This window comes from Coccidioides immitis (genome assembly GCF_000149335.2).
Source record: "Coccidioides immitis RS genomic scaffold supercont3.3, whole genome shotgun sequence".
NCBI classification, from domain to species: Eukaryota; Fungi; Ascomycota; class Eurotiomycetes; order Onygenales; family Onygenaceae; genus Coccidioides; species Coccidioides immitis.
The window spans coordinates 1,627,034-1,638,993 of NW_004504308.1; the positions used below are offsets into that span (position 1 = coordinate 1,627,034).

The window sequence follows — 11,960 nt, forward strand, 5'->3', positions numbered from 1 at the left end:
TCTATATTAGCGTATTCACTGCAATATAATGTTTTGATAGATCAGAATAAGTAGATATAAGCTGGTGCATCACAGTAAGAGCTTATGAAGACCTAAGAGAGTTGCTTCATAAGACTTGTTATGGTAGAATATATCGATAGCCGCCTGAGCGAGGCCGCACGCACGCTACACTGGCAGGGCCAGCGAGTACATCACCTTGGCCGAGAGGCTTGGGTTCATCTTGTTAAACCCTCCCACACTTTATCCAGATATGCAAGCTAAACCAAAATAGGAAATTACGTGTACCGCGCCAAGCATACCCTGAACTCCGTGCAAGTTAAATTGATAGGCTTGATTCGAATCGATATCGTACCGAGTTCTGTGTTCCAAGAGAGTAAATATTCCACTACATGGGAATCATCCCCAGCACAACTCTTTAATACCCTACATTTTAACTGCAAGCTGGCCTCGGGTTGCTCTGACGGCGGCGACCTGAATAATGCCCCACTTTCCAGGTTGCCGGGAGTTGAGCTAGTGTAATATAAGTTTCGCCATCTTGTACTCTGTACTAACCAAAGCACCTTGGTTCACTTTTCAGTATACCTCAGAAGAAAACATATCTCTGATGACCTCACTTTTTGAATGGCCACCTGCCCTCTTGCAAAGAATCCAAGTTGGTGGATGACTTGCGATACTACGCCCCCGCTGCCTGGTGAGCTAGGATGCAGATTCAACCTGGAGGACGCGGGCACTGCGCTGCTTCCCTCGGGGGCTTTTCGCGTCTAATCAGCTCCGGGATACCTTTATAATGGAGGGCTTCGTGGTGCTTTGGGGGATATTCTTGTATGTTCACCTTCTTTGGACCCACCGGCAGTGTCTTTTTCTTTTTCTTTTTTTTTTTTTTATATATGACTGGCTAGGATTTACAATTTAACCTTGTTGCCTTTATAGATTGTGGCTGGGGAAGATGTCGTTGTCGACACTCTTGAGGATTTCTGGACTTAGGAAAGAAAGACATGATGCGTCATTTTTGAAGACAAGTGAGAAATCGTCTAGCAAGCAGAAGACGGTAGACGCCGGTGCCGTGGATGGCGAGAGTGCGGAAAACCTCTACCCGGAGAACGTGGAGACGATACGGAGTCGTGAGTTTCCTCTGCTAAAAAGTGAGCATCTCCATAATCCATCAGGGCTGGTAGAATGGCGATGATTGCTAATTGTACCGGTGCCTTTATAGGCACGACTTATCTCGACCATGGAGGTGCAACGCTATATGCAAAAAGCCTCATCGATGACTTTTCACGGGAGATGACCTCCCACATTTTCGGGAACCCGCACTCTGCGTCTTCTTCTTCTCAGCTGTCTACTCAGCGGGTAGACGATGCACGGCTAAGGTTGTTACAGTTCTTTAACGCAAGCCCGGACGATTTTGATATTGTCTTTGTCGCCAATGCTACTGCAGGCATCAAACTCGTTACAGAGGCTTTGCGGGACTATGACCAAAGGGGTTTTTGGTATGGGTATCATCTGGATTCGCATACCAGTCTGGTTGGACCGCGAAATGTTGCGACTCGAGGAAGCAGGTGCTTCCTTGACTCCAATGGCGTACAAGAGTGGATTGATGGTCTGGGTGCTTCGCCGAGCGGACAGGAGGAGAAACCATACCCCAAGCTGTTCGCATATCCCGCCCAGTCAAACATGACTGGATCGCGTTTGGGTCTTGAATGGTGCAAATCCATTCGAGCGAAGACAGGAGGAAAGCAGAATGTCTTTACTTTATATGATGCGGCAGCCCATGTTTCCAGTTCGCCATTGGATCTGAGTGACTCGGACTCCGCTCCCGATTTCACCGTGTTGAGCCTCTACAAGATATTTGGGTTTCCGGACATCGGCGTTCTTATCGTTCGCAAGGAGGCAAGACATACCTTTGAAAAGAGAACCTATTTTGGTGGAGGTACGGTCGGAATGGTCATCAGTCTCGGAGAGGAATGGCATGCCAAACGAAACGATGCCGTCCATGACGGACTTGAGGATGGAACGCTACCTTTCCACAGTATCGTGGCGGTACATTCTGCGCTTGATGTACATAAGCGACTATATGGTTCAATGCGAAATGTGTCTTGGCACACTGCCGCACTAGCGAAGAATTTATACTGTCGCCTCGAAGGTTTGAGACATTCCAACGGAGAAAAGGTCTGTGAAATATATAAATCGTCGTATTCTACATATGGCGATCCAGCTACACAGGGACCGGTGGTCGCATTCAACTTGAAGGATAGTCGTGGGTCGTGGGTAGGGAGTTCGGACGTTGAGAAACTCGCCGCCGTCAAAGACATTCATATTCGCTCCGGAGGTCTTTGCAACCCTGGCGGAATAGCATCATATCTTCATTTTAACCCCGAAGAGATGAAGAGAAACTATACCTCTGGCTTGCGCTGTGGCGATGAAACTGATTTGATGGGCGAAAAGCCGTCTGGAGCAATACGAGTTAGTCTCGGTGCGATGAGCAGTATGCGAGATATCGATACCTTTGTTAATTTTATTTCCGACTTCTATGTCGAAAAAGAAAAGCGTACGTCTCTGCCCGAAGCCCCGGTCCCATCGACCCCCCTGAATCCAGAGTTTTATATTGAACAAATTTACGTTTATCCGATTAAGAGCTGCGGAGCACTTGTCATTCCTGAGGGTGAACAATGGGAGGTCAAGCCAGAGGGCCTCGCATGGGATAGGGAGTGGTGCCTTATACATTTGGGGACAAACACTGCGCTTAATCAAAAGAAGTATCCCAGGATGGCTCTCATCCGCCCCATTATTGATTTCAAGAAAGGCTTCTTGCGAATTACTTGTGGGACCACTGGATCCGAGGACTGGAACTCAATCGAAATACCCCTATTCCCTGACGATACGAAGGGGCAAACAGCTGTTCAGATGCAGCAGAATGCGAAGGCAGCGACGGTTTGTGGAGATACCGTCACCGTACGGGTATACTCGACTCCAACTGTAACAGCTTTCTTTTCGGATTTCCTCTCCACCCCTTGCACTCTCGCTAGACTACCTCCTCAGTCTACAATGCGATATTATAAGCCTCGCCTGCCTGCAACCGAGACGAATAAGCGATCAAGCATTCTGTCGACCACATTTTCCAAGCCCAGACCTTCACTTCACCGAAACCCTATTCTTCTATCAAACGAAAGCCCCATGCTTCTTGTCTCCCGGTCAAGTGTCAATAGACTTAATGAGGAGATAAAGACACGCCAAAACAACGCCAAAACAGTACCCTGTAATGTCTTTCGTGCCAATATTATCGTTTCTGAGGACCTGTCCCCTTCGAGAATGGACAGGCGGACCGGCGATAATGAATCCTTGACAGAACATCCTTACATCGAAGACCATTGGTCCGGCTTCCGGATAGGAAATTGGAGGTTCGATGTCCTTTCATCCTGTCAGCGGTGTCAGATGGTGTGTATCGACCAGGATACGGGTGTTCGAAGCGAAGAGCCGTATTCAACGCTCGCGAAGACAAGGAAGATCAATGGAAAGGTGTATTTTGGGCGTCATATCTGTTTGGCTAATGCTTCGTCGGGACGCCAGGGGCTTTGTCCAACCGTGAAGGTTGGGGATAGAGTTGAACCATTTTATGGGAGTTCGTAAGGTCGCATTTCTCTTGAACTTTGTTAATGATATTTATTTTCCTAAAATCTTGCTGCATATATCTGCTTAGGATTCGGGTAGAGTATTAATTTGCACAGGCCTCATTATTTTCGAGACGCCATGTGGGAGGCTGTGAGGCCTGACTAAAGCTGTTTAGTGGATTTTCAGTTGTTCTTTGATATTGTACACATTTGTAGTAGGAATGAGGATAGTAAAGGAGACAGAACGATGTAAGTATATTCAAAAGCTGGCGCCCGTATTCGTACAACCGCCCGATGTGTCGCCCAAAAATGAAACCGTAACGCAGGTTGAAAGGGAAAAATCTTTAACAAAACATAGCATCCGAATTGCTTTGCGTATGCGCCTATTATCGGGGATATTTCTTCCATCCTCTTCCGTGTCCACGCTGTTAAACGAAGGGTTACTGTTAGCCTGCTCATATCCTCGCATACACAACCAGGGAACCGAAGCATCAAACATACCTGTTTCCATAATCTTATCATCTCCGGCATCTCCAACATTGCCTTCCTTCTCTCCTCCAACCTGGTCTTCAACGTCCTCTCCCATTTATGACCCTTCACCTTCTGTCCAATACCTGTGCCCTTGATTCGCAAGCCTTTCTCAATCACTCTCGCTTCACGGTATTCTGATGACTTCTTTCCCGGCGGTAATAACTCTTCTACCCCATGCTCTCGCGCTAATTTGACCAATTCATTCTGTCTGCGGAGAGATATCACGGCACCTCTCCAGCGGTTGGTCTCTGGGTTCTTATATGGGAGAAAAGGATTTGGATAGTCTGGGATCGATCGGAGAAGGGAGTCGGTTAGGGAGAATGAGTTTTTGGACAATTCAGCTATCTTGGAGGGCTTGGAGTCCCGAGACGGAGTGTAAGGGCTTGGAGCGGCACCGGGAATAGTTGCATCAGCGGGCGGCGTGGGTTTTGGGATCGCAGCAGCTGAGTAGAATTGGGGAGGATAGCGGGCAAAAAAATTGCGTAGTCTGACAGGTAGTGTCTCCGTGAGACTCGTTACAGCTTGTTTAGTGGCCATTGTGCCTGATCTGCTTTGTCCGTTTCTTCTTTTGTCAAACTTGATTTCAGCGTTTAAGATTTCGGCGGAAATTCTAGATCATGTGACCACGAATGTTTTGACGTATTTGCGCTTGATGGGAGCATCCATTACAACGGGTACCGTAACTTACGAGTTCTGTGTGAGGGCTGGAAATAAAATACGTATTGCCGCGTTTTGTGCACTGAACTTGAGGCGCTTGTCCAGCCGCAACCGCTTCCTTTCTTTCAATCTTCCCCTCCTCTTCTCCATCCCCAACCACGCCTTATTCGCTTCTCACAGCCTGATAGGCACTGAAGCTTGATTTCTTTCCCTTATATCACACCTAACGTACCTGCCGCCATGGCAGACTTGCACTTTGCTGGTACTGATGAAGAGAACGCGGAGCTGAAGAAGCTGAATGCGGAGGTGGTAAGTGAACCTGAGAAGCCGACTCGGGATTCCCATATATTCTCGGGCCATTTGCTTATTGCAACAGCTTGAGGATACCGATAATTTCGAGAACTGGGAGAAACTAGTTCGGGCTGCCGAAAGCCAAGAAGGCGGCATCAACCGGAACTCCAGTCCCCAGGCGATCACCACCACGAGAGCAATATACGACAAGTTCTTGGCCAAATTTCCCTTATTATTCGGATACTGGAAAAAATATGCCGACTTGGAGTTTTCTATCGCTGGTACGGAGTCCGCTGAAATGGTTAGTGTCTCTTCTGGTCAACAGTCTGCCTGATGGATGGGGAACTGATGCTGTGGCTTAGGTTTATGAGAGAGGTGTCGCAAGCATCACGAATTCAGTAGACCTTTGGACAAACTACTGTACCTTTAAGGTTGATACCACTCATGATCCAGATGTCATTCGAGAGTAAGTATACACAATGCGTTGGTTTCCCTGCCCCTATAACTATACCAACCATAGTTAGAGAGTCATGATGTGATTGCGAGGACATGTGGTGCAGATTAATATTCATCAAAGGTTCCTCCGTGGGTGAGATAGTCGTCTGCTACCCAGGTTCCTTGGAAACTACTTCTCACCCTTTAATTTCAGGCTGTTATCTCTTTTTCTCATCGTGCCACCCACTAGGCCAGTTCGGAGATAGCTCCTTACTTTTGCGCACGATGATATGAAAGCACCATGATACGTTGCAACAATTCGGCACTTTGATACCTACAGATCCATTCATATGCCATGTTTGCCATCCTTTATCCCCTTTCCACCCCAATTCCCCTCCCTCTCTCTCCCTCCCTCCTTTTTGTGTGATCATTGTTCGCTGACAGTTTAATGAACAGGCTCTTTGAGCGTGGTGCCAATTGTGTAGGCCTTGATTTTCTGTCGCACCCTTTCTGGGATAAGTATCTCCAGTTTGAAGAGAACTTAGAGGCTGGCGACAATAGGATATTTGCGATCTTGGGCCGAATCATCCAAATCCCTATGCACCAGTATGCGCGATACTTCGAGACGTATCGTCACTTAGCACAAGCTAGACCCTTGACGGAGCTTGCGCCTCCTGAGACTATCGCTCAATTTAGAGCAGAGGTTGAAGGCGCTGCAGCCGGCATCCCGCCGGGATCTAGAAGTGAAGCAGAGATTGAAAGGGATGTCCGATTGCGCGTGGATGGCTATCATTTGGAAACCTTCACTCGGACACAAACGGAGACTACCAAGCGATGGACTTACGAGTCTGAGATTAAACGTCCTTACTTCCATGTAACGGAACTTGACGATGGACAGTTGGCTAACTGGAGGAAGTACCTTGACTTCGAAGAATCGGAGGGATCGTATGCAAGAACGCAATTTCTCTATGAGAGATGTCTCGTCACTTGTGCCCACTATGATGAATTTTGGATGCGTTATGCCCGATGGATGTCCGCCCAGGACGGAAAAGAAGAAGAGGTGCGAAATATATACCAACGCGCTAGCACACTTTATGTCCCAATTTCGAGGCCCACTATTCGGTTGCACTACGCCTACTTCGAAGAGATGTGTGGCAGAACCGATATTGCCAAGGATGTCCATAGTGCGATCCTTGTTTCGCTGCCTGGCCATGTGGAAACAATAATATCGTTCGCAAACATGTCACGACGTCACGGAGGATTGGATGCTGCGATTGACGTTTATAAGTCACAGATTGATTCCACCCAGTGCGATATTCAGGCGAAATCTGCATTGGTCGCCGAATGGGCTAATCTTCTCTGGAAGATTAAGGGAGTACCAGAGGAGGCTCGACAAGTCTTTCAAAACAACCAACATTGGTATCCTGATAGCCGTCCGTTCTGGATGAGTTATTTGACCTTTGAGCTCGAGCAACCAACAAGCGCTGATGTGGAAGGTACTCAATACGAAAGAATCAAGCAGGTCATCGAGGATGTCCGCACAAAGAGTAGCCTATCCACACAAGTGGCCAAGGAACTACTTCAGATTTACATGGTCTACCTGTTGGAGCGAGGTTCAAAGGATGCCGCGAAAGAATACATGGCTCTCGATCGTGAAGTGAACGGACCCCAGTCTGTACAAACGATCATGAAGAATGCAGAAGCTCAGAAAGATAATACTGCTAAACCCACAGCTGTTGAAAACGGTAACCAAACGTCTGCTGAGGTTCCTGTCCAGTCCCCTCTTCAACCTCCCACCCAAGTGCCTGATAATCCTTATAACAAGTACTACCAGCCACCAGTTTCATCTAATGGGGCCGTAAGTTTTTATCTTTGGCTCTACTTTAGGTGACCACCTTGCTGACATTTATATAGGCCATGCCTGTCAAGTATCCGTAGTTATACTGTTAGGTATATTCCACAGTTTCCAAAATTGCTTAGGGGAAGTTAGGTTATTTGGTGTATAGACGAAGCCTACGCGACAGGCATATCATGGAACAATAATGACGGCCTCTGTATATTGGGGATTAGCAGCACGGCTTTCAGTGGGGATGAGTGTACGATGCTCTGCGATCAGGGTGGACAGCGTCTGGCCCTCCTTGTCTGAATTCTCGGCATGTACTCTACTAATTTGTTTGCTTTTATTCATAGCTGTTTTTTGATTGCAATACATAAGATTTATAAAGGTGAAACAATGCTTAGAATAACTTTCGAAATTCAATGGCCTGGAGGTCTATTCATTTGCAGCCTTGCCCATAAGTGGCCTCGCTTTGGTGTTTGCACCGTTTGCATCTATTAGTCATCACAGTGGCGATAACTAACAAGGTCATGTGATAGCAATCTTTAGGTAAGTTGCCCGAATCCTTGGCTTATCTCAAGCGCGTTGGCTTCGAACGAGACAGCAGTAGGATGTACTTAAGCAATAGCATCATGGATGGCATGTTAACTGAGGGCACCTCTGCGATTCCTCCTCCACAGCCCCCTCTGGAGCCTATTGAACGTCCGCCAACCCCTCCTCCATTGCCTCCTGACGAATCCGCCCTTCCTCCGCCACCAACGGACCCGGCTCCTCCTCCACCTCCGCCAGATTCCCTTGCACCGCCCCCGCCGCCGGAAGATGTTCCTAGGTCTACATATACTGTACCGGTGGTGGTAAAGAAGAAGAAAGTAGGATGGGGAAGCTCAAAGTCAACTACACCTTTAAGTGTCGAGGAGCTATTAAGGAAGAAGAAGGAAGCGGATGAAGCAGCTTCAAGGGTACGCTCTTCGTTCTCAAACTTGTATATCCGCTTATTGTATTGCAAAATTAATTTGATCTTACAGAACTATAACTAACTGCTTGTTCTGCATATATAGCCTAAATTTCTTACAAAATCCCAACGTGAGAAACTTGCACTGGAGAAAAGAGCGAAAGAAATCGAGCATGAGAGACGAATAAGAGCTGCAAGTACGAACGGCAGTATGATGTCAGATTCTAATGGCGGGGGTGGCAATTCGAATGGCCGTGCTTCGCCGACCACCCGATATGATAATGTAAATGGAAGCTCGAGGACCTCAATTCCCACTGCGCCGCGTGCGCTACGAGGAGAAATACCCACGGCCCCGGCTGCCATGCGTAGCTCTCAGGCGAAGAATAATGACCCGCGGCCAGGAAATAAAGTACCGTCCGATTCGGCTGCCACAGGCGAGAAACGAACGGCACCTGAAGATGCTCAGGCCCTGCTCACCAGACAGCGATATATGGGCGCCGACCAAACATCTAGCTTCTCTGCCAAGAAGAAAAGAAGACGTACAACCGAACGAAAGTTCAACTTTGAATGGAATGCGGATGAGGACACTAGCCCTGATTATAACCCGCTGTACCAGAATCGGTCTGAGATGAACTTCTTTGGCCGAGGTCGATTAGCTGGGTTCTCTGACGATGTAGTCGATAGCGCGGCGAAGAGATATGCGAAAGCTCTTGAGGATAGAGACCTGGAGGCAGGTAGCGCAAGAGCACGGGAAATTCTTGAAATGGAAAGACGCAGGAGAGAAGAAGGTGGCCGAAACGGGTTGGATTTGCATTGGAGCCAGAAACGGCTGGATCAGATGCGTGAAAGAGATTGGAGAATTTTCAAAGAAGACTTCAATATTAGCACAAAAGGAGGCAGCATTCCGAATCCTATGCGATCGTGGGGCGAATCCGGTTTACCGAAACGTTTGCTTGAGATCATTGATAAGGTTGGGTACAAAGATCCGTCACCCATCCAGAGAGCAGCTATACCTATTGCATTGCAAAATCGAGACCTTATCGGAGTTGCGGTTACTGGTTCCGGTAAAACGGCCGCTTTTCTGCTTCCGCTTCTCGTCTACATCGCCGAGTTACCGCGTCTCGACGAGTTCGAGTGGAGGAAAAGCGATGGACCTTACGCTATCATATTGGCCCCTACGCGTGAACTGGCGCAACAAATTGAGAATGAAGCCAGGAAATTTTGTAATCCACTAGGATTCAACGTTGTCAGTATCGTTGGTGGGCACTCCCTAGAAGAGCAGTCCTTCAGTCTCAGGAACGGGGCTGAAATCATCATCGCTACCCCTGGTCGTCTGGTGGATTGTATCGAACGGCGTATCCTTGTTCTCAGCCAGTGTTGCTACGTGATCATGGACGAGGCTGATCGTATGATTGATCTTGGTTTTGAGGAGCCTGTCAACAAAATCCTTGATGCTCTTCCGGTTTCAAACGAGAAGCCGGATACAGAAGAAGCAGAAGACGCGCGCGCTATGAGCCAGCATCTTGGAGGCAAAGATCGCTACAGGCAGACAATGATGTATACTGCAACCATGCCTTCCGCCGTGGAACGTATAGCGAGAAAGTATCTTCGGAGGCCGGCAATTGTCACCATTGGTAATATTGGCGAAGCCGTTGATACCGTCGAGCAACGAGTTGAATTCATCTCTGGTGAGGATAAACGGAAGAAAAGACTGGCAGATATCCTTGCGTCAGGCGAATTCAGACCTCCAATTATTGTCTTCGTTAATATTAAAAGAAATTGCGATGCTGTTGCTCGTGATATTAAACAGATGGGATATTCTTCAGTTACTCTGCATGGTAGCAAGACCCAGGAACAAAGAGAAGCAGCGTTGGCGTCCGTTCGTAATGGGAATACGGACGTGCTTGTCGCTACAGACCTCGCAGGACGTGGTATTGATGTGCCAGACGTTAGTTTGGTGGTTAACTTCAACATGGCGACAAATATTGAGAGTTACACACATCGTATCGGACGAACTGGGCGTGCTGGAAAGAGTGGTGTGGCGATCACGTTCCTTGGAAACGAGGATGCGGATGTCATGTACGTGGATCTCTTTTGTTCCTTCATTTACAAAGTGATATATTGGTTTTTGAGACTAACAATACTCTACTTCGTAGGTATGATCTTAAACAGATGCTTATGAAGTCCTCGATATCGCGAGTTCCGGAGGAGCTCCGCAAGCATGAGGCGGCTCAGTCCAAGCCTACCAAGGCTGGCGGTGGACAGAAGAGGCTTGACGAGGGCGGCATGTCTGCGCCCAAGACTGGTTCTGGGTGGTAGTGGATTTTTGTCAATGGATTTCGAGCGACCGAATTATGAAGTAGACCTTACTGCATTGGCATGTACGATTAAAGAAGTACGGTGGTGGAAGTCTATTGATCTTTTTTGCTTACTCCCATGGTTTATAACAAGGTTAAGAGCCAAATTCCGGATCAATCCTCGTAGCATACGGTTTATTAAGAGAGCTGGAGGGAAAAGAGAATTCGACTTGATTTCATAGCTGTGGCAACTAAGGTAATAGTAAAATTGGCTGTCCCAGGGTAAAACTTTGACGAAAATATACGAGAAGACTCGAAAAATGTGACACATGTATAGTACAGGATGCTCTTAGTTGAATAGACAATTCGCTCAGCATACAGGTTAGATCTTGCCTCCAGTGAGTGCCTCCGCAATCTTCTTCGTCCGATCTTGCACCAGATCCCATCTGGAGTTTTCATCATCTTTCCTATGCACCAACGAACTGACGGTTGGCGGGGGACCCAGATTCCAGACGTTCTCACCAGCTCTCTGGTCGTTCATCCATTCAGGGTTATCTCCAGCAGGGAAAACTCGCTCAATCTCCTCATTTAGCTGCTCTTCAGTGATAATAAAATCGCGAGCATTCATGTACAGTGAGTGAATTGCGTCCATTCTCTCCTCGCTTTTCAGTTGCTGTTTCATGGCGACATTGGCCAAGGACTTCGCAAGCCGGGCTTCGGCATTGGGGTCGGGAAGAATAGGATTCTTCTTTGATACCATGGCCTGCACGATTGTCGCACTGGTCAGGCGCTCATCCTCTCGTGATGGCTGGTTGAGGACCTGTCTGTTCTGGGCCTGTCGTGCTTTGCTTCGGGCCAAAACCTTGCTTTCCGTTTTTTGTTTTCGCTCGTGTAGCTCGAGGAGACCTTCTCGTAAATTCTTTCGTCGCACTGCTGCCATCCTGCGTTTCCACTCAAGCTGCTCGAACAAAGGGTGGTCATTGTCAACTTTTGGTTTGTTGCTGGCTGGCTCGGGGGTTGCGTTGGCGATGTAAGACTCTGAAGGCTTGTCCGGTCGTCGGGCCGGAAATATTTCACGCGGAACGGGTAGCACACCCTTGGCTCTCTTTTTTCGAGGAAGGTAGGGTTGGATTGTTCGAGGGATGTCGATATAATTGGGAGATTCCGGACCAACCATTGAGGATGGAGACGAGGAGAACAGCCTCGCCTGGATTCGAGTGGTGTGGCATGTCCGACACAGAGACATCGTCGACTTGACGCCGGACTCGATTATTGACGCCATGGCGACACCTGGAGGATTGGACACCACTATGTTCCGTTAGCGGTTCGTGGTCGAGGAGAAGACGTGAGGT

General features: G+C 48.0%; 5 protein-coding genes across 5 annotated transcripts; 3 read left to right on the plus strand and 2 right to left on the minus strand.

Moving 5' to 3' along the window:
* Positions 1 to 395: 395 nt before the first annotated feature.
* CIMG_08337 (molybdenum cofactor sulfurase) lies at positions 396 to 3,708 on the plus strand (the record flags this gene model as incomplete). Its single annotated transcript, XM_001241173.2, has 4 exons — positions 396 to 822; positions 931 to 1,142; positions 1,214 to 3,619; positions 3,698 to 3,708. Exons 1-4 carry the CDS (start codon positions 788 to 790, stop codon positions 3,706 to 3,708), a joined length of 2,664 nt encoding a protein of 887 aa, XP_001241174.1. The 5' UTR covers positions 396 to 787.
* Positions 2,683 to 4,694, minus strand: CIMG_08336 (60S ribosomal protein L25). The gene is made up of 2 exons (XM_001241172.2): positions 4,110 to 4,694; positions 2,683 to 4,033 (listed from the first exon to the last, which is right to left on the minus strand). The coding sequence occupies exons 1-2, from the start codon at positions 4,674 to 4,676 to the stop codon at positions 3,995 to 3,997; spliced, it is 606 nt and encodes a 201-aa protein (XP_001241173.1). The 5' UTR covers positions 4,677 to 4,694; the 3' UTR covers positions 2,683 to 3,994.
* A 261-nt stretch (positions 4,695 to 4,955) lies between these two features.
* Positions 4,956 to 7,753, plus strand: CIMG_12139 (mRNA splicing protein). The gene is made up of 5 exons (XM_004444997.1): positions 4,956 to 5,105; positions 5,173 to 5,388; positions 5,450 to 5,553; positions 5,979 to 7,380; positions 7,437 to 7,753. Exons 1-5 carry the CDS (start codon positions 5,037 to 5,039, stop codon positions 7,458 to 7,460), a joined length of 1,815 nt encoding a protein of 604 aa, XP_004445054.1. The 5' UTR covers positions 4,956 to 5,036; the 3' UTR covers positions 7,461 to 7,753.
* A 202-nt stretch (positions 7,754 to 7,955) lies between these two features.
* Positions 7,956 to 10,784, plus strand: CIMG_08335 (pre-mRNA-splicing ATP-dependent RNA helicase PRP28). The gene is made up of 3 exons (XM_001241171.2): positions 7,956 to 8,318; positions 8,418 to 10,390; positions 10,468 to 10,784. Exons 1-3 carry the CDS (start codon positions 7,971 to 7,973, stop codon positions 10,628 to 10,630), a joined length of 2,484 nt encoding a protein of 827 aa, XP_001241172.2. The 5' UTR covers positions 7,956 to 7,970; the 3' UTR covers positions 10,631 to 10,784.
* A 36-nt stretch (positions 10,785 to 10,820) lies between these two features.
* Positions 10,821 to 11,937, minus strand: CIMG_08334 (uncharacterized protein). The gene has a single exon (XM_001241170.2). The coding sequence runs from the start codon at positions 11,888 to 11,890 to the stop codon at positions 10,991 to 10,993; it is 900 nt and encodes a 299-aa protein (XP_001241171.1). The 5' UTR covers positions 11,891 to 11,937; the 3' UTR covers positions 10,821 to 10,990.
* Positions 11,938 to 11,960: the final 23 nt, after the last annotated feature.